We start from the raw sequence: 19,417 nt of genomic DNA on the forward strand, positions 1-19,417 counted from the left end.
TCAGTATACTATGAACATTTAGACTGTAGGGAGGGATCTCAGTCATAAAAATTGTTCATTTGTCTAACAGCAACGTGCAGAGCCAGCAACAAAATTCCAAAGTGAAGCAGATTAATGCATTTCCTATTCAGAAAATGTCTGTCTTCTATATTACTTGGCAAGTTAATGAAACTGAGGCGGCAAGAGCATTTTATTGGAAATAAATAATTGCTACCCAAGACGATGGCGGAGCCAAACCAGACAATTGTAGCTACAGGCGATCAAAAGCAACCCTGAAGTTTACAGACAGAGCTGGACAGAGATAAGCAGGTTTGACCTACTTGCTGCTCCTGTTGTCTCATGGGTCCGGAAACATTACGCTGAGCCTGTAACATCTGCTGCTGGAGTTGTAAACGCTGATACGCCTGCAGGTGCATGAGAAATGGGTCAGAGAGAGAAGAATACACTAGGCTTATGGCCTGCACTATTCAACAGTGGCATATGTCTTCAGAAACATTACATTTTTACAACATGGAACCTATTGGACTGCAACATCCGTAGCTAACCAGATGTCAGGACTTTGTGCACAAAATCTAACACAATAATGTCTGTGACAACCAAGTTTCTTTGCCGCGTCGATATTATTGTTCTCATAAACCATGTTCTCATCTGTATGCAAAGTGTACAAGAGGATATAGAGGATTGCAATGACAAGTACTCACCAGCTGCAGCTGGTAGAGCTGGTTCAACATGGTCATATGCTGAGGATTAATTGGCGAGGTTAATAGTGCAGGGTTGAGACCAATGTTTTTTGCTGCAAACTGCAAAAGCTGTGCTTGAACCTGTGGAATAAAAACAACAACGATAAAAAAGCGTAAACTTTAATAACATAAATGACTGCCTGCCGTTTGTCACTTTACATACGCTCATACGGATGGAAATCCTTGTCACTAAGTGTTAAGGGAAATTGGTAAGTATTAAAGAACCGATTATTGTGAGATGGGAATACCAAGCTTGTTCTAGTTATGGAAACAGCCATGGAACTAAAAAGGAGTGTATACAATAATTACAATGTAATTACAGAAGTGACATAGCACCGCCGCTATAAAACAGACAGTGTGAGATACTAATAGAGAAGGGGTCACAGCGCTCACATAATGCCCATGACCCCTTCAAACAGCTGGCAAAACCCCTTTAAAAATATCATTAAAGGGGGGGCCATATGGTGGCTCAGTGGTTAGCACTGCAGCCTTGCAGCGCTGGAGTCCTGGTGTTCAAATCCCGCCAAGGGCAAAAAAAACATCTGCAAGGAGTTTGTATGTTCTCCCCGTGTTTGCATGGATTGCCAACCCATATTCCAAAAAAAAGACATACTGATATGGAAAAAAATGTATATTGTGAGTTCTATGTGGGCCTCACAATCTACATAAAAAAAAAAAAATCATTAAAGGGACCCTATCATTAAAAGTCAATTTTTTGTCCCTAACACGTAGGAATAGTCTTAAGAAAGGCTATTCTTCTCCTACCTTTAGATGAGGTAGGAGATTTCTTGTGGCCTGTGGGCATGTGCAGTCGGCGCTGCCCTAAGCCTATAAGTTTGACCGCCCGCGCTGGAAGAAGAAGTGTGAAGAGGCCGTTCCTGAAGAAAATGGAGGCGGCGCTGGAGAGTTCTCTCGCAGCATTGGGGACGCTCCCAGTGCTGTTTGAGCGCTGGGGCCTGCCCCCAGTGCTGCGAGATAACTCATTTGCATACCGACGAAAACGGGATTATATACCGAACGGCAGCGCGGAGAAGACATGTAAACGTAGGAGAAGAATAACCTTTCTTAAGGCTATTCCTACGTGTTAGGGACAAAAAAAATTTGACTTTTAATGATAGGATCCCTTTAAATATGAAAAGAACAAAAAATGATATAAATTAAACTGGTATTTACTAACCTGAGGGGATAAAAACTGAGGCACTTGAGCACGAAGACTAGGCTGGGATGAGTTGAGAGGTTGCACTGGTGGCTGCTGTGGCTGTTGCATGGACCTGGCTTGTGCTGCTCCACTATTGCCAAACATGCCCAGATTGCCACTCTGTATCTATATAGAGAATGATACGTAAACATTATAAATACATGTGATAAAATTAGACACAAAAATTCCCCTCAATGTCAAGAGTTAACACTCAGTTTCGGAGCCCATGCAATCCAGTAATCTATTATAATGTAAAAGGATAAAAAGTAATGTAAGAAAAAGACTTGTACATGAACATTACCTGTCTAGAGGAATTCAAGTTCTGCATGTTTAGGCCTGGTGTCATGCCACCAATGGCCTGGTTAGGGAGTGCACTATTTGGATGGGGGAGCTTCAGGCTTGGTGAAGGCAAAAATGGTGAAGTAGTGGGCTCTTCCATTAGGCCGCCATCCTGATTGGAGAGAGAGATGGTGAGCTGGAGTAGTCCATCAGCACCAGAGAGAGGAGGCAAAATCAGATTAGTTGTATAAGCAAAAGGATGGTCAGCGACAAAGAGGAGAGCAAGGTTATTAGGCTAAACTTTACACTACTAGTGACGGACTGCACTTCTACATCAGGGAACAGATTGCGGCGGGGGGGGGGGGATACTGGGAAAAAGGCTCATCCGCAACCAGAAATAATAAAAAGTCTGTGTATCTTGTAAATGGTCCAAAGAAGGCAGCGCTGATAAAAGCTCAAACTAAGACTCCTTGGTTCAGTAGGTCTGGCCAATAAGAGTTCCATTATATGTTAATAAATGTGTTATAGAGGTAAAGGGGTTCCCGTGAACATTACTATATTTATATTTGTACACAATTAGGCCTAGTTCATACGGGGATTCTGCGTGTCATATTCTGTTGTGGCTGCCACAACAGGATGCCGATCCAGTGCACGGCATCCCGTCGCGGTTTTCTGTTCCGGATTAGGCCCAAGTGAATGGGCCTAGTCCGGAGGGTGCTGTCGCGAGGTGGACACCGCAGCTGATAAAGAATGCTAGCGGTCTACATAGACCACCATTGTGAAGGGGCAGATTATGACATGGAGTCCGCGCTGAAATCTGTCCCCTTCTGCCACGTGTGAACGGGGCCTAAATTACGCAGAGTTTTAAAGATTTTCTCTAACCATCGTAGAGGAGTCTGTGGTCTTGATCAGTTGCCAATGGGTATGATAATGAATACAGGAACTTTATGTGCTCAGGCTTTTGTCAGAAACTCAGTCATGATTTCCTATAGATTTACTAACATTCTCTAACATGTTAATCAGTAGCTACTAAAAATCAATCAATCAATCTATCTATCTAATCTCTCATCTATCTATCTATCTATCTATCTATCTATCTCATAACTAACTATCTCATATCTAATCTAATATCTATCTAATATCTATCTATTATCTATCTCCTATCTATCTATCTATCTATCTATCTAATATCTATCTATTATCTATCTATCTCATAACTATCTCATATCTAATCTAATATCTATCTAGCTATCTAATATCTATCTCATATCTATATTATCTACCGTATCTATCTAATGTATGACTGACACCATTATTACTAATAGCGATCCTCAGGCTCATCCTTCCTTTGTGGATGCGAGAAGAAAGTGTTAACTGTAGCCCGGGAAGTCTGCGGAGTTCTGTCACCAGGGATTTCTCATGACCTAATAGCTTTGCTGACATTTAGGAGAAGACAAGCACATGGCCAGAAGTCTGTGTTTTTCTACTGCTCAGCTGTTCACTGTGCAGAACATTAATCCTCTGCTTCACCCCCACAACCTAGATTGTGCAGGACAGCAGACATCAAGTCTTATCAGAGTGTGAAGCCAACTCAAGTATCTGTGACACTGCCAAATGCACAAACAGCACCGGCCAAGAATATCCCCGGCAGCCATTCCTACCGAATGTACCAAGGAGACAAAATGGTGTGGCATTTACAGCACATAGATATACATATATAACTTGATGCATCAAAGATTAATCTTTTCAATCCACTGAACCAACCACAAGTCACATGACTTATAATTACAATGAATAACATCAATATTAACATTGCTAACAAGATAAAACCAATATAAAAATACAAATATTCTAGAAATCATAGAAAAAATGGAGGGACAAATTGTATTTTAGATACTTTAGTCACTGAGGGATTCAGGTTACAAGTTGGCACAGAATGAGGTGTACGTGCTACTGAGGCAACGCCAGGCGCCATTTGATACCTTCTGTCTTAGGTTGAGTAGAAGAAAAGAGAAGGGAGAAAGAATTTTGACATTTCAGGCCCGGGCACAGATAAAGGTAATACGGGAGTTTTCTTTTAAAGGAGAAGTAGCAACTACTTAGAGCCACCGGTAATTTTTAGGGCAATGTAGACAATGAGACATCTGATGGGTTAACACGGCTCCTTGGGGGGTTTCTAAATTCACACACACAAAAAAAAAGACTGCAATGGTAGTTGTGAGAGTATAACCCTAAAAGATATGAAGACCTGAAGACTGTGTTGCAGTATCAACCTAAAATTGCCACATGAAGAAGTCCTGCAAACCCGATTGTTTTGTCTGACGACTCCAATTAAAGAGAACAAACATCCAACAAACCCCATTATAGTGAATAGAGTCCGTCAGGCTCCATTAGTGCTACGATTATCCATTCTTATGGTCCTCCGACAGACCAGCAGAACAGATGAGAACCTAATGTAACCGTGACACCATAGCAGAAGGTTTAGGTGTTTCTTTGTGGGGATAGACTCTTCTTAGAAAGTGCTAACTGTAACTTTTAGGCACAAGAATAAAATACTTTTAAGGGTGCATTCACACTACGTAACGCCAGCGTGCATCACAGCCGTACACGCCGGCACTACAGCAGGGTTGCCGAACGCTTCCCATTCATTTCTATGGGAGCCGGCATACGAGCGCTCCCCATAGAAATGAATGGGCTGCTTCTTTCACTGCGAGAAGTCCCATTGAAGTGAATGGGAACTGCCGGCGTATACGGCAAGCTCTGCTCATGCCGAGCCGTACACGCCGGCACATCCCATTCACTTCAATGGGACTGCTCGCAGTGAAAGAAGCAGCCCATTCATTTCTATGGGGAGCGCTCGTATGCCGGCTCCCATAGAAATGAATGGGACGCGTTCGGCAACCCTGCTGTAGTGCCGGCGTGTACGGCTGTGATACACGCTGGCGTTACGTAGTGTGAATGCACCCTAACTTTGTTTGTTTTCTATCACACAACACACAAAAAATCATCTCTCCTTCTTGTGACTACCTTGTCTAGGAAAGTGGGGCGGTCCATGGAAGACTCTTTGGAGATTGGTGGTGGGCGGCAGCTCAGGGGCTTGGCGACCATAGAGTTATAGTCAGCCATTCCCAATCCACGTTTGTCCATTTCCACCTTCTTTTCCAGGAGAGCACCTGCAACGTAAAGAATACAGAAGACAACGGTCACAATGAAGTCCAAAAACACCTCAACTTTTTATTTTTATTTTATTTTTTTAAATGTAGATTATGAGCCCCATATAGGGATCACATGTAAGCTAAGAAGAGAATTAAGTATCTATAGAGGAGAGAACATCTTAAGCTCATATATTGTAAATAATTCTACTTGTCTTGAGCTAAGGCAGTAAACCAAACCTTGTCATGGATACTCACTCATGGCCTGGTCCAGGTTCATGTTATTACTCTTCAAGGCCTCTTCCGCAGGCTCCTTCTGTGAAGGAAAAGCCAATAAACAACAAATATTAAGCAATGTACAATTTTATCAAGACTATAAAAATAAATAAATTCTGGAACCTAAATCAATGCTTTCAATTTTTTCCAAGGTGCAAAATAAAGTATCAACTTTCTATGTCAATGGTCAACACTTTAAGCACAGATTTTAGAAATCCCATACACTGAAGTGTAATGGTATAATACAATGCTATATAACTTCAGCTCTTACTTTAGTACATTGGAGGAAGCCAAACTAACCCCCCAGTAACCATGAGTAATCACATAACCACTGCTGCTTCCCAAGATGGCGGCCATCTACTCTATGGCACAGGTGCTGAAACCCTTCAATATGAATTCTGGCAATCTCTGGGTCTCCTGCAGTTGCGCTCATGCTACATGTATTCAGCACCGGTGTACAACACTACATGGGGCAAAATTGAGGAAGGCTGGCCAGACTTCCCAGCTCCATCGTCAGCAGATGGTGTCTCATATAGGACGAGCTATAGGGAAATGTACGCCACCTCATAGCTAGCCTACCTTCCCTGTATCATTTACAACAGATTTTTTTTTTTTACTGTAAATGATAGTAAATCTGTTGCCGCTGAATACTCTTACCCCACCCTCTGTTTGGAAAAGTGGCAAGGGCAGCGCAAAAAAAAAAACAAACAAACCTCAATTTGCACAAAAAAATGTGCAACTTTTTATGCATTACAAGCCAGAGAACTGGTGTATACAGCAAATAAATCTGCCCTATAGGGTCAATCTTGGAAACCTATGAACACCATGCCTTGTTTATCTCAGTACCCATTAGCCCTGGGGGTTATGGAAAGCCCTGAATAGATGTAGTGGTTCCTTATGCCATGATATGTCCATGTCTGGTATTTCTGTAATTTATCTAAAGAGTGGACCAATCTTTTAAGAACCCTAAACCCCTAAAAACTCACCGGAAAGCCCATGTCAGTGAGCTGTTTAGTCAATCGGGTCATAATCCAGGCCTCATCAGACTTATTTGGGGTCTTCATGCCCTGTTTTAAAATAAATGTCATAGAGAGAGAGTTAAAATAACATTTTAAAAATACATAAAATAAAATAAAAAGACTCCTAGACTGTATTCCTTCTTGTACATGTACCTTGGAGAGTCCTTTCTTGGGGCCGTTGCCCCAAGAATTGCAGGAGGAGTTACTGTCTTGGGAAGCAGCATTATTCCACATATCATTTTCCTCATCCTCCCACTGACTCAGGCCAACGTCCTCTCCTCCACTTCCCCAGCTTTCTTGCATAGTTTTTGGAGCTAAAATTGGGAAACCAAAAAACAACATATGAAATATTGAGTTCCAACGTCACCGATATTACTGGATATTACATCTAGAGGTATAGTCAAGGAAAATGTACAGAAATAGAAATGCAAGAAATAGATCCAAATCTAACTTAAAATTAATCTGTTTTCATTCTCCATTAAGTAAAAAAAAACCCGACCTGGTTTGCACAGCACAGGGGCAGCAGTTTGAGCACTTGTCCTTCCATAAGATCCAGGAGATTCTGTGGAGCCATCCGCCCAACCGGAGCCACTATTCGGAGGTTTGCCCCACGCTGACGTCCCATTGTCAACTGCAGCAGACGGAGATGGAGGTTCCCCCCAAGAGGCTTCAGTCTTTGAATGGACAGGGGGCATATCTCCCCAGCCTGTAAACCATACAACATATTACATTTCACCGCAGAGACTTTCCTCTCAGTAATATGAGCATCTGACGTTACAATGTCTCTAATGTGAATAGGGCTGAGTGTGTGGTGCATATTTATCATAGGAGTCAGCGCCATACATCCATGTTTAGCAATACAGAAGAACAGTCAAGGAAAGGAACTTCTAGAAATGTATGAATAATTGACAGTGGGCGGTACCAGTTGGGGGTGTGTCCTTGTACATTGTCCAATCGCTGCTGACAATGAAGGGACACGCCCCTCTGACTATATAATTTGTGAGAACCCTTTACCAATGGATTCATAAAGCTTAAGGAGGAACAGCAGCACTATGGAGATTTATTAGAATTGTTATTTCATGGGGAACACAAGAATTTACTAAACCAGACAGGACAGGACAGGAGAGGAGATGGCTCTTATGGAATATGGAGCGGATGGGAAGTAAATAACCTACGGGTGGCACAACCTATAGAACCTCCGCCCTACATCCATCCACTAAGCTTCTGCTACTCCACCTAACCTGTGCTCTGTGCGTGACCTTCTCTGCACCCGTCTAATCTCCTCCTCACACTCACGTTTCCTTCCTTATGCCATCTGCCACTCACCAGCCCTACAAACTTGTAAGGAACTGACTCTGAACCCAAGCACTGCTCTAACATAGGATCCATCTCAGAAGGGAACACTTCTCAGCACACCGCCTAAGGCTAGCGCCCCATGTGGCAGAAACGCAGATTTTTATGTTGCAGATTTTGTTGCTTTTTTTTTTTTTTTGAGCCAAAGGCAGGAATGGATTGAGAAAAAGGTAAAAGTATAAGAGCTTCATGTATACATCCTATTCCTTACATAGCCATACTCTTTACACACTATATGGGGGTTACTTTTATGTTCCAGTTCGATGCATAAACTGTATGCAGTAAGGTGCCCCTAGTGGTGGCTGAGGGCACTCCTAATTGTATCAATATTGACTATACCAGTATATAACACTATATAAGTCAGTAAAATAAATATCATATAACTATGCCCATGCAGGGGATCTGCAGCCCTGTATCATGGACAGGGAGCTCTTGCTAGGATAAAGATATAGGCAGAATATAATCAGAAGTTTGGCCCCTAAAAACAGAAGCGTTAAACCCTTTCTAGGTTCCCTTCACACATTGGTGAACATCAGGACATCACTAAGGCTGGGCTCACATCTGCGTTCAGTTCTGGTCATTCATCTAAACATCAGAAAAACTGGACGGGTTGTTGATTTCAATGGGTTTTTACAACAATCCACCGTTGTACGTTTGGAGCGTTTCCGCCGTGTACCGTGTACCTGAACAGAGACGAGAGTCGGCCTTGCAGCACTTTTGCTCCATCCCAAAAATAAGGCTACAAGACACAGCAATGAGTAACCATTTATGACCATTTCTTGAGACAAAACCATTGGTCTTTGTATACGGATTCGTGACAGATGGAAACATAGCGTCAGATTTAGGATTCCTATGATTTAGGATTAGGACCTGATATCCCTTATACAGTCACAACAACAGTATCCTTATGCTATAGGAGACACATGGACGCAAAGGCTGAGGTAAGACTACAATTCCCATTTTAGACAGCTTGGGAAGGACACTTAAGCCGGCTAAGAACAAAGAGGTAGCATCTTAATAAGCAGATCTACCTTTCTCTAATCCTGCCAGTGCTTTCAGAAGGGAACAAACAGGCGGTGTCTGTCACTATGGAGGTGACATTGATACGCTGGCCATTTTGACATTACAGACTTAGGTCGGAGGTGATTCTGTGGAAAAACCGGTCATGCTTCAGCTAAATGCTATATAGTACATGCTGTGCCGGTAGGACGCTCACAAGGACTAAGCGGCGCGTTTCTGTCGGCCTAGTAAAGCCAATACTCATTGTGGTCTGTCCCTTTATACAGTCATATTGTGGTCAGGGTTCTGCAGCAGTACTAGGGGTGCAATAGATAAAAGATTTAAAGGGAAAGTCAATTTGTGACACTAAACTAATAACAGGTCCTTATGTACCAAATTAGTGTCCCAATATACCTATTGAAAGCCCGTTTTAGCACAAGCTGCAATGAAGCCATAAGGACAAGCAGGAGATTGGTGTCCCGAATTTACCTGCCAGGTTCCCTTTAAGGAGACCATCCCGGACCCCTCCCCTTGATGTAATAGAATATTTCCGTGCATTGAGCTCCTGGGCAGACTATGATAAACTTGTGCTTGTAAGCAGCAGCCAAACAGAAGGGGCAGAGCTGCAGGGGGAGGGGTACAGCAGCAGCCTGAACCAATGGTGAGATATGACAGGGGGGTCTCTGACTGCCTGAAGGTACCATAGCTAAACTGTAGTCACAGATCACCGCTCTGCCCTAACAGAACTGAGATATATAAATAGCAAGAGAGCAGCCCTGTAGGTACTTACAAATAGGTTTTTAGCTACTGACTGAGGTTTAAAGTTACCCCCCCCCCCATTGATAGGATAGAGGATAACTTCATAACCAGTGGGGGTCTGATTGCGGGACCCCCATCAATCCTGAGATCCTCTGGTTCTCCCGAGCACTGTCTTCATTTTCTATGGGAATGGTAGGACGCATCAGTACAGGAAAACTGGGCCTCAGTACTCGGGATCAGTAGGGGTCCCAGTGGTCAGATCCCTACTGAACATACAGGTATCCCCTATCCTATCAGTCAGGGATAACTTTACAGCCTGGAAAGACTTGTTCCTCTGTGCCTTGGACTCAAATGTAATAATAGATTAAAAATACTAAAGTAAAATACTGAGCCCACTACTAACCAAGTCTACGGTCTAAATAAGCCAATAACCTTTTAACAAACTTGCGTAAATCCATAGTACAGATTGAAATAGTTTATAATATAGATCAGAGAACATTGCTTCTTCCTGTACGTATCACATCCTGGTCTCCCAAGATGGACTGTCAGCTTACTAAAGTATCAGGTTACATTGGCTGCATAGACGTCTATGGAGGTGGGAGGAAAGGCAAAGTGAGAGGGGAGCAGAGATGGAGAGATTGCTGCAGCTAATAGGTTTTCTATCTTACCCCAAGTGCTTTATTCACCTCAGTATCGGTCAGTACATTTCTATAAATGTCTTATATCCAGCTTCACTTGTTTCTTCACATACTGTCTTATAGGAGACACCATAGCAGCTGGTCTATACTCAGAGGTGTAACGTGAAGCTGCTGGGCCCCGGTGCAAATACCTTAATGAGGGCCCCATTTACCATGTGTTATTTATAAAACTAGTGACATCTTATGTTGTAGAGCAGGGGTAGGGAACGTACGGCTCTCCAGCTGTTGCAAAACTACAACTCCCAGCATGCATACTTGCTCTGCTGTTCTTGGAACTCCCATGGAAGTGAATGGAGCATGCTGGGAGTTGTAGTTTCACAGCAGCTGGAGAGCCGAAGGTTCCCTATCCCTGTTGTAGAGAGTCCTTTGGGTCCCCCCTGGCTCTAGGGCCTGGTAGTGATTGGTACCTCTGCACCCCGTATAGCTATGCCCCTGTTCCTGCTTATAAACACAGAGAGAATTAGTGCGAAAAAAGCTGCTAAAATGCAGAATACAAGTCACATGAAGACCAAGAATAGTATCACACCTTATATACACATGGCAACTTATTCTGAAAAGTCAACTCAAAGTTTAGGTCCTCTGTAACATAACAGAAAATGACTGTATAATCGTACAGTAAAAGGGGTCTAAAAATACATATCTGCATTTTCATCATGGATGTCAATGGAGTTGTATTACACATGTGTATTTTTAGGTCCCATTGACTTATGAGAATACAGATTCATAGCAGGGCTCACCATTTTCCCTAGAGATGTCAATGTGTCTCATTGAAACGTAGGGTTACAGATCTGTTTTTATTTATTATTGGGAATTTTTCAATTTCTATCTGACATCTTCCTGCATAGACATGTAAGCTTAGATCGGCCAAGCATGCATGTTTGTATCAACACGGCTATAAGCTGCTGCTCGCTGGATAGAGACCGCAGGATCTACAAGATAGATAGAGGGGTCTCCAGCAACCACTGACATACAGAAGCTTAGGCCCCTGTGCGAAAGGGGGGCAGTCAAGCCTGCAGGTCTCACCATTCAACTGTAGGGGACTGTCAAAGCGAAGTGCTTACAGCAAGAGGCTGAAGTTGAATGGAGGAGCAGTATGCACATAGGACCACCACTCCATCTATACAGGGGACTCAGTCCCTTATTCTGGTGATAGGTGACAGTCGAACTTTTGAGACCCCTCCACCAGTCAGACAAAATTCAACCCTATCTGATGCACAGGGGATTAAGCTGTAAAGGCACTCCGACACCTTTAGGATGAGGCCCCACGTGGCGGAAACAGCTTTTTTTTGCTGAAAATCCTGCTGAGGTGTTTTGAGCCAAAGCCAAGAATGGCTACAGAAGGAATGGGAAATACATAGGAAGTTCTTATACTTCTACCTTCTGCTCAATCCACTTCTGGTTTTGGCTCAAAAAAATGCAGCAAAATCTACAACAAAAAAAAGGTGCGTTTTCGCAACGTGAGACCTCAGTCGGAAAGGGTTTTTCCAGACTTGTAACTTATTACCTATAGATGTGAATGGCATAGAAGAGCACAGCACTCAGACTATGAACGGGAGGGCAACTGCTACTGAAGCACAAGACCTCATTGTCATGACTATTGGTGTCTCATATATGGGACCCCAATGTTATCTCCTAAAATCTTTTAAAGAGGACCTTTCATCAGATCGGGCACAGGCAGTTCTATATACTGCTGGAAAGCCGACAGTGCGCTGAATTCAGCGCACAATCGGCTTTCCCAATCTGTGCCCTGGGTAAAGCGCCATCGGTCCCGGTACCGTAGCGCTTTACAGTCAGAAGGGCGTTCCTGACAGTCAGTCAGGAACGTCCTTCACAGCAGTATTCAGCACACTGTCAGCTTTCCAGCAGTATATAGAACTGCCTGTGCCCAATCTGATGAAAGGTCCTCTTTAAGGCTGTAGATACACACAGTCTTAGTTTAATATATTTCCCATTCCTTCTGAATCCCTCCAGGGTATTAAAATAAAAACCCCTCAATGTTTGCCTTGAGTGTAAAGCACGTATCTCCTAGAGCAGGGGTAGACAACCCCCAGCATGCATACTATCTCTGCCGCTCTTGGATCTGCCACAGAAGTGAAAGGAACATGCTGGGAGTTGTAGTTTCACAACAGCCGGAGCACCAAAAGTTGCTGACCCCTGTCCTAGAGAAACAAAGGATGGGAGATGTATTGGACTGCTGACAGACATGGGACATTGTTGCCTCTGTATTAGAACTGTATTTTCTCATCCAGGATATCCCCAGTGAAGCCCCTCGCATTATTTCCCAGTTAGAAATGTAGAAATTGAATGATATTGGTGCAATTCTATCTTTTAGCCGCACAGAATGTTTTTGTAGCCTTTCTATAGAGCAGCCACAAGGTGCTGTAACATTTTCCACAATGTAAGTAGAAATATAGAAGTTAGAGGAATGTATTAAAGTGAAAATATGTAAGAATGCTGCATCTGTGGAGAGACTTTCCTACCGACTTCCTGACCAGCCGTCCAAAAACAGCAAAGCACAGGCTCTCTCTCCACAGCTTAAATGGCAGCGGAGTCTTTCCATCCGCTTATAGTAAATGTTGATAAATATCTAAGCTCGGGAACTATAGATTATATACACATCTGCTTCCCATATAGTCCTTGACTGTTTTGCACCGTTCTTACATAGACAAAGGAGACTGATATTGGAACACTGAGAAACAGTCCAAGTCTTCCCCGCAACGTCTGGTCTGTATCTTAGTATGAACAGTGTCCTTTCAGCTCTGATCATGTGGGCGTTGGAATAAGTACAACTTACTTAGAAGGCATCACTTCTCACTGCCTAAGATCCCAGTTTATTCCATTAAAACAAAATATATGTATGTGTGTGTGTGTGTGTGTGTTCAAAAAAAACCCAAAACACCATGTCGTCCCCCCTTCAAGCCTAGCTGCAGCAGGAGCCTCCCCCTCTGCAGTAGGCTAAAAAGATTTTGCCCCTCCTCTTTTCTAAGCTCCGCCGCCGATTCAACCGCATGACCCATGTGGTACCTGTCACTCTGACAATTCATCCGAGCTGCAACAGTGGATGATAGGAGAAGGTGCGGGAATGGAAGAGAATGCAAATCTGCCTCAAATCCCTTTTCCATTTCCACTGTGTGAACATAACCTAAGAGTTTGTCCAGTCATTAAAATGAATACCACATCCACCACATGATACAGCGTCTCGCTATCCTCACAATGAAGGGGGAACTATCAGGAGTTATGAGCTGTGGCTTCTTTATGTTTCTTCCTGCACAAAAGTATTCATGGCCGCTGCAGGGAAATGCCATATAGGGTGGGTTCACACCTGCGCCCGGTCTCCGCTTTAGCCAATCTGGCGGGTTTCGGTCTTCTTCCCCGAGAAACTGGACAGGGGACGAAAACCCGGCGGTCAGTTTTCAAACCCATTCACTTGAACAGATTTGCAAAGTGACCGCCCGTGAGCGTCTTCTGCCTCTCTGCAGCGAAACCGTTTTTTTTAACCCGAGACAAAGTCAGACATGCAGGACTTTGTGTCCGATTAAAAATAATCAGTTTCGCCCTGGAGAGGCGTCTTTGCTCATTGAACTTGCTTGTCCGCCATTGCTTTTTTGGGATTAAGCTGTTACTTGGACCAATCCTGAAACTCTCCTATACACGTATTTGCGGGGACCCGATGTTAGAGTGATTCTTTTGGACTTCATTGCAAATTCTATAAATCATTTCATGTGCCCGAAACGTTGCATTGTATAAATAAAGTTTTTTTTTTGAAGCATAGCCATATGTGGTGTGCTGTTCAACTCTATTTTTCTGATACATTTTAAATGACAATCTGGACAGGGCTAGTAAATACCTATCCATGAATGGGATCAAAGCTGCCGTACCAGATGTATGGAACAAATATGGAATGCCCTTTTAAGAAGCATGGATGAAACTCAATCGGATCTTCTCACATAGTGTACAATTTGTCATGCCATTCTACGATTATTGTCTAACATGTAAAAACTGCACAAGTTTCTAGTGACGGAAGAAAGTACTAATGGAAACTGAGATATAGATTTCACAATACAGATGACACAAGAAAAAGCAACCAAGACACTAACCTGGACCAAGTAAAGGGGATCGGTTTTGCTGGGCACTTGACTGATGAGGTGGCTGTGGTTCAACCAAACTAGTACTTGGAGGAGTGATTGGGGTGGTGTTGGTGTTGGGTGACGGGACAGTCTGAACCACGGTGTTATTTCTATCCCACATATTTACAGTTTTACTGTTGTAATTGCTTGGGTCTCCCCAAGCTGAGGTACCATCATCGATTTCCATTTTACGGCGAATGGACGGTGGTGAAGGCTCTTCCCAGCCACTGGGCTCAGCGTTTGCATCCTTCTGCTTGGCAGACGGTGGCGATGGCACTGGTCCGCCAACCCACCCGGATCCAGTCTGTTTTACAGATGCAGCTCCTCCCCAACCACTCACATTGTTGTCTTGGGGTTTGTTGCCCCAGTTCTGCTGAGAAGTTTTCAAGGGTTCCCCCCAGCCTGTACCCGGATTTGCCTTAGTGCTTGTGCCATTGCCCCACCCACTGGTCCCAGACCGTGAATTTTCATTCCACCCAGTTCCAGACTTTCCATCGGTGTCCCACCCAGCTGCATTTTTCTTTCCATCAGTCATATGTGTAGGAACAGGTGGCACATCATTCCAGTCTCCCCCACCAGCTGGCCAGCTGGGATTGGATTTCTGACCATCTCCCCAGCCTTGGGGTTTAGGTTTGTGAGGCTCACTCCAGGTTGGAGACTTGTCCTCTTGATTAGTGGACCCGCTCCAAGCGTGACCACTTTTGGCAGCAGCATTGACAACAGTAGAGCTTGCAGGATCTCCCCACCCCCCTGGACCATTTGGCGCTTTATTTTCTACCCAACTTGCATTTACAGGAGCAGATATAGGTTGGGGGCCGACCCATCCTGATACTGAAGAGGTATTTGTACTGTTCATGATGGACCCTTCACTCTTCCCCCCTGAGTTTGGGGGCTGTGCGTTTGTACAGCCCCAAGCTTCAGTCCCAATAGTCTTCTTGTCAGGCCGCTGAAATTCATCAAATTCCCAAGCAATGTTTTGCTTAACTGGGACCTGTCCCCAACCTGTGTTGGAGAGGACCCTTGGATCAAGGTCTTGTCTTGGCAACTGCATCTGCCCCTGATCGGGCATACCTTTGTCCCCTCGCTGAGATTCTCCCACCCTTCCTTCATTTGGATTTCCAGCACTGTCATTCGATGATGTCCCAGACGATACAGATTTGGCCCTTGAGTTAATTTGATCACTTCCCTGCTGAGGAGGATTCTGAATGGTAATACTATCCCACCCTGTTGATCCTTTTCCATTGATGTCATTACTGGAATGCTGGTTTGGAGCCTTAACCCATTCACCATTCATGTTGTTGCTTGTGCCACGGTTTGGTTGACCCCAAGGTCCAGAATGCATATTTCCATTGCTTCTCCCTCTACCCCAAGCCAGTACTCCTGGGCTGGTAGGTGGTCCTGAATCCCATGCGCTAACCCCTGTACCATCTTTCTGAGCCGCACATCCCGATCCGTTCTGTTTAGCATTTACTGCTGTACTAGCAGTATCTCCAGTTTCCTGATTGAAGCCAGAACTGCAGTTTCCAGAAGTGGGGACGCCTGGTGATAAACCCCAGACCGAACTGCCTGTGCTGTCACCACCAACCCCACTTACTTGAGAAACTGAACCATTAGCACCAGGAAGGCTTTGCAGGTGTGGTGGGATGATGCTCCCCATTCCAACAGCCATTCCCCAGTTGGGCAGTCCATTTGTCTGCATTGCATTAATGGGGTTTGGTGAAGAATTCATGGGGTTAGTGTTATTTGGTCCATCAGTGTTAAGGTTCTGAGGTTGTATGCTGAAAGACACATTCTGAGAAGTGGACGTTTGTGGTTCTGTGCTCTCTTGTGACTGCAAATTTCTCCAAGCATTTCCATTCTGGTTGCTGATATTCTGACCTATGGCACTGACTGGACTGCAAATGTTTGAAGGATTACCTCCACTTAAAGTTCCTTCATGTCCAAGCACAGGCCAGGCAGCTGGATTGGCATTAGGGTTAAGGTTAAGATTAATGCCGGTATTTGAGTTGGAAGAACCCCAGCAGTTCTGACTCCTACCCTCTCCAATCATGCTGTCCACCTTTCCTTCCCCACCACCGGAGGAGCAGTGTGTAATGCCAGAGCTGGAGCCAGACGCCGGACCCCAAACCCTTGCCAAGTTTCCATTCCCATTTGCTCCACCAGCTCCAATGGCACTCTGGTTAGAAGTGCTTTGGATGAGTGCTCCATTGGCGCCATTATTGCCATTTGATTTCTTTGTATGTCCAGTGAAGTTGCCTTGGGCACTCGTTGTAGCCATGCTACTTTTCTCTGAGCCACAGTTGGAGGCAGAGTCAGTGTCTGTAGTACATTCTGAGGCAGATTCAGTCTCAGTTCCTGTAATGGAAGGCCACGCTTCCTTGTCAGTCCTGTCTATTATCACTTTATCCCAGCTATAACTGGTTTCACCTCTGAGTGTAGGCTGCGGTCCCCAATGGGAATTTTCATAATGGTCTCCAAGACCACTGTGACCGAGATCTGAAAGAGAGAAGAAAAAAAAAATGTCAGATTACTTACAATAAACCCACAACAACAGTTAGATATTTTGCTCCGTAGCCAATACATTAGACTGGCGGGGTAAATGATAAATGTTAAAAGAGGAAAAAGGGGGTTAAAAATAAATTTAAAAAAAAAACTGCAGCTCCAGCGCTTCTCAGGTGCCCAGCTCTCCATTCAAAATAAATGACCGCTCGTCCAATTACTGGGCACATTGGGGACCCACAGAAACTGGTGAATAGCTGAATGGGCATTTCCTGTATGCTGACAGTACCAGGTAGTAAGTGGGGGTGAGAAAGCTTCAGAACGACAGCAGATCTTTGACCTGAGCAATGCTGATTTTACTTATTAAGTTCATTTTACCCCCTTTTCACAAGAGTTTTATCCCTCTGGACCTTTCCTTTAAGCAATGAAAACAGAAAGCTTAAAGGGAACCAGTCAGCAGGCTTAGGGAGATTAGGGACAGGCTTAGGGACATGTCCCCCCACTATGATGCAGGGAGTCAGGTCAAAAGATACTGATTCCCTGCATCATGGTGATATATTATCCTAGGAGCGCCTGCATTTTTGTGTCTCTTCTGCCCGCACAACGTATATACAGTACGGCACATTAGGCAGGGACTCGTGGCATCAAAGATCAGAGTCCCATTCTTTGACTCACTTTAGGTCTGAGAAATTTCCAGTTTGGATTTGTCCATATACTTGGGAACAAAAACCCCAGAATGTCCTTATGACAGATTCGGGACACTAAACTGCTGATACATAAGGACATGCTGGTTTAGTGTCCCACGTCCTGCTGACAGGTTCCAAACTACACAATGACACCCAGCATGTGCCAACACAGAACATGAATGTGTTCTGCACTGCTCTAAGGCACCATCTACATTGGCAAATAACAAGCTGAATCCTGCCAAATCGGGTCTCAACACTGAATGGCGAGCGCTTTACATGGCTCATATTCTATTGCTGTAGACAGGAGGAAACTTACAGGTTCATTTTAACCAATTAGAGTTCTTTCCCTTGTAGTCTGTACACATCTAAGAGCCTCGAGGAGATGACGCTGTGGGCTTGTAGAGCCCCTCACTTCTCAGAGCTCTATAATACAATTTGGTGGTGCGCCATGCTATTGTTGTCTCTTCCGTTCTCCACTCCGCCAAGTAGGTAGACACTGCAGTGCTCTGCAGAATATCGCACAGAGTCACTTCACAGATATTTTTGGCTTCTGAACTCAACTGGAAATAGTTGGTAGAAATAGAGGTTCAAATGATATATCTAAGGGGATAAGTTCCGAACGATGGAGAGCCGGCCCGCTAAAACAGCGGTTACACATGGACCCCATGTAAAAGATTTCTTGCGCCGACTCCTGGTGGTTCTTGTGGTGGAGTCTCCAATGTTCATAGCCTGTGATGGTCATGAACGTTAGACCTGTGTTGGCAAAACCTAGCGATTTCATTGGGACCTCCTGACTATCTACTGTGTGCCAAGTACTCGGTTCAACATGCCAGGCAGATAAGTCGCCAGCTGGGGGATCTAGCAGGCGCCTCCTTTCCTTTACACACATTCACACTGGTCTGAGCACGTGCAGATCATGAGGAATAAATGTCGTCAGGACAAGCTCTGGGTTGACAACTCTGGAAAGTGTTTGGCCGGCTTTGGTTTATACTTTACATTACTTTGCACTAAGCGGTGTAGCTTCAGAGTCCACTGACTCCCTTGTACTACACAGACACAATAAGGGTATGTTCACACAGCCGAATTTGCCGCGATGGGATGCTGGTGCATCTATTAACTCTCCTGGAATTTTAGGAATACATTGACAACCGAGTATGATATAATAAACCAATATATAAAACCAAACCCCAGCAGGTCCTTATGGCCCCATGGTGTAGGGCTCCAAATATCAAAAACCTGTTTGCCAAAGGAAAAAAAAAAAAAAAAATTTAAAAAAAATATAGAAAAGATTTTCCAGGACTAGGGATAGGTCATAAACTGGAGATCCGTGACACTGGGGACTCCCATGGGTCGGCTATATGAAGCAGCAGCACCGCTCCTTGGGGACTGTGTTTGGAAAGTACTGAAGGGGCAGCAGCGATCCCATGAGTACCGTAGTATCTGCAAACAGCTTATCATTGATGGCGCACGCATCAGACCCCCGCCGATATTACATAATCTATCCTTAGGAAAGGACATCATCCAGAAAACCTTGGGGTAGGACACCTTGGCTTTACTGTGCATAGGCCAAGTACCATTTCCTATCTTCATAGTAGAACTGCGCATGCGCTGGCTGCACAAGAAGACTCACTG

General features: G+C 44.3%; 1 protein-coding gene across 3 annotated transcripts in view; it reads right to left on the bottom strand.

Moving 5' to 3' along the window:
* Nucleotides 1-19,417, bottom strand: part of TNRC6C (trinucleotide repeat containing adaptor 6C) — a 205,636-nt gene that overhangs the window by 13,013 nt on the left and 173,206 nt on the right. The window contains exons 7-16 of one of the 3 annotated variants that reach the window (XM_075277361.1): nt 14,571-17,096; nt 7,164-7,370; nt 6,818-6,978; nt 6,632-6,712; nt 5,628-5,685; nt 5,245-5,390; nt 2,240-2,389; nt 1,918-2,064; nt 702-821; nt 321-404 (exon numbers count right to left, since the gene is read on the bottom strand). In XM_075277361.1, the coding sequence (XP_075133462.1) occupies nt 321-404; nt 702-821; nt 1,918-2,064; nt 2,240-2,389; nt 5,245-5,390; nt 5,628-5,685; nt 6,632-6,712; nt 6,818-6,978; nt 7,164-7,370; nt 14,571-17,096 (3,680 nt within the window). Of the gene's footprint in view, nt 1-320; nt 405-701; nt 822-1,917; nt 2,065-2,239; nt 2,414-5,244; nt 5,391-5,627; nt 5,686-6,631; nt 6,713-6,811; nt 6,979-7,163; nt 7,371-14,570; nt 17,097-19,417 lie in introns of all 3 variants that reach the window. The other 2 variants (XM_075277360.1, XM_075277359.1) reach the window with 2 other exon arrangements.

Source organism: Leptodactylus fuscus, chromosome 6, assembly GCF_031893055.1.
Source record: "Leptodactylus fuscus isolate aLepFus1 chromosome 6, aLepFus1.hap2, whole genome shotgun sequence".
NCBI lineage: Eukaryota > Metazoa > Chordata > Amphibia > Anura > Leptodactylidae > Leptodactylus > Leptodactylus fuscus.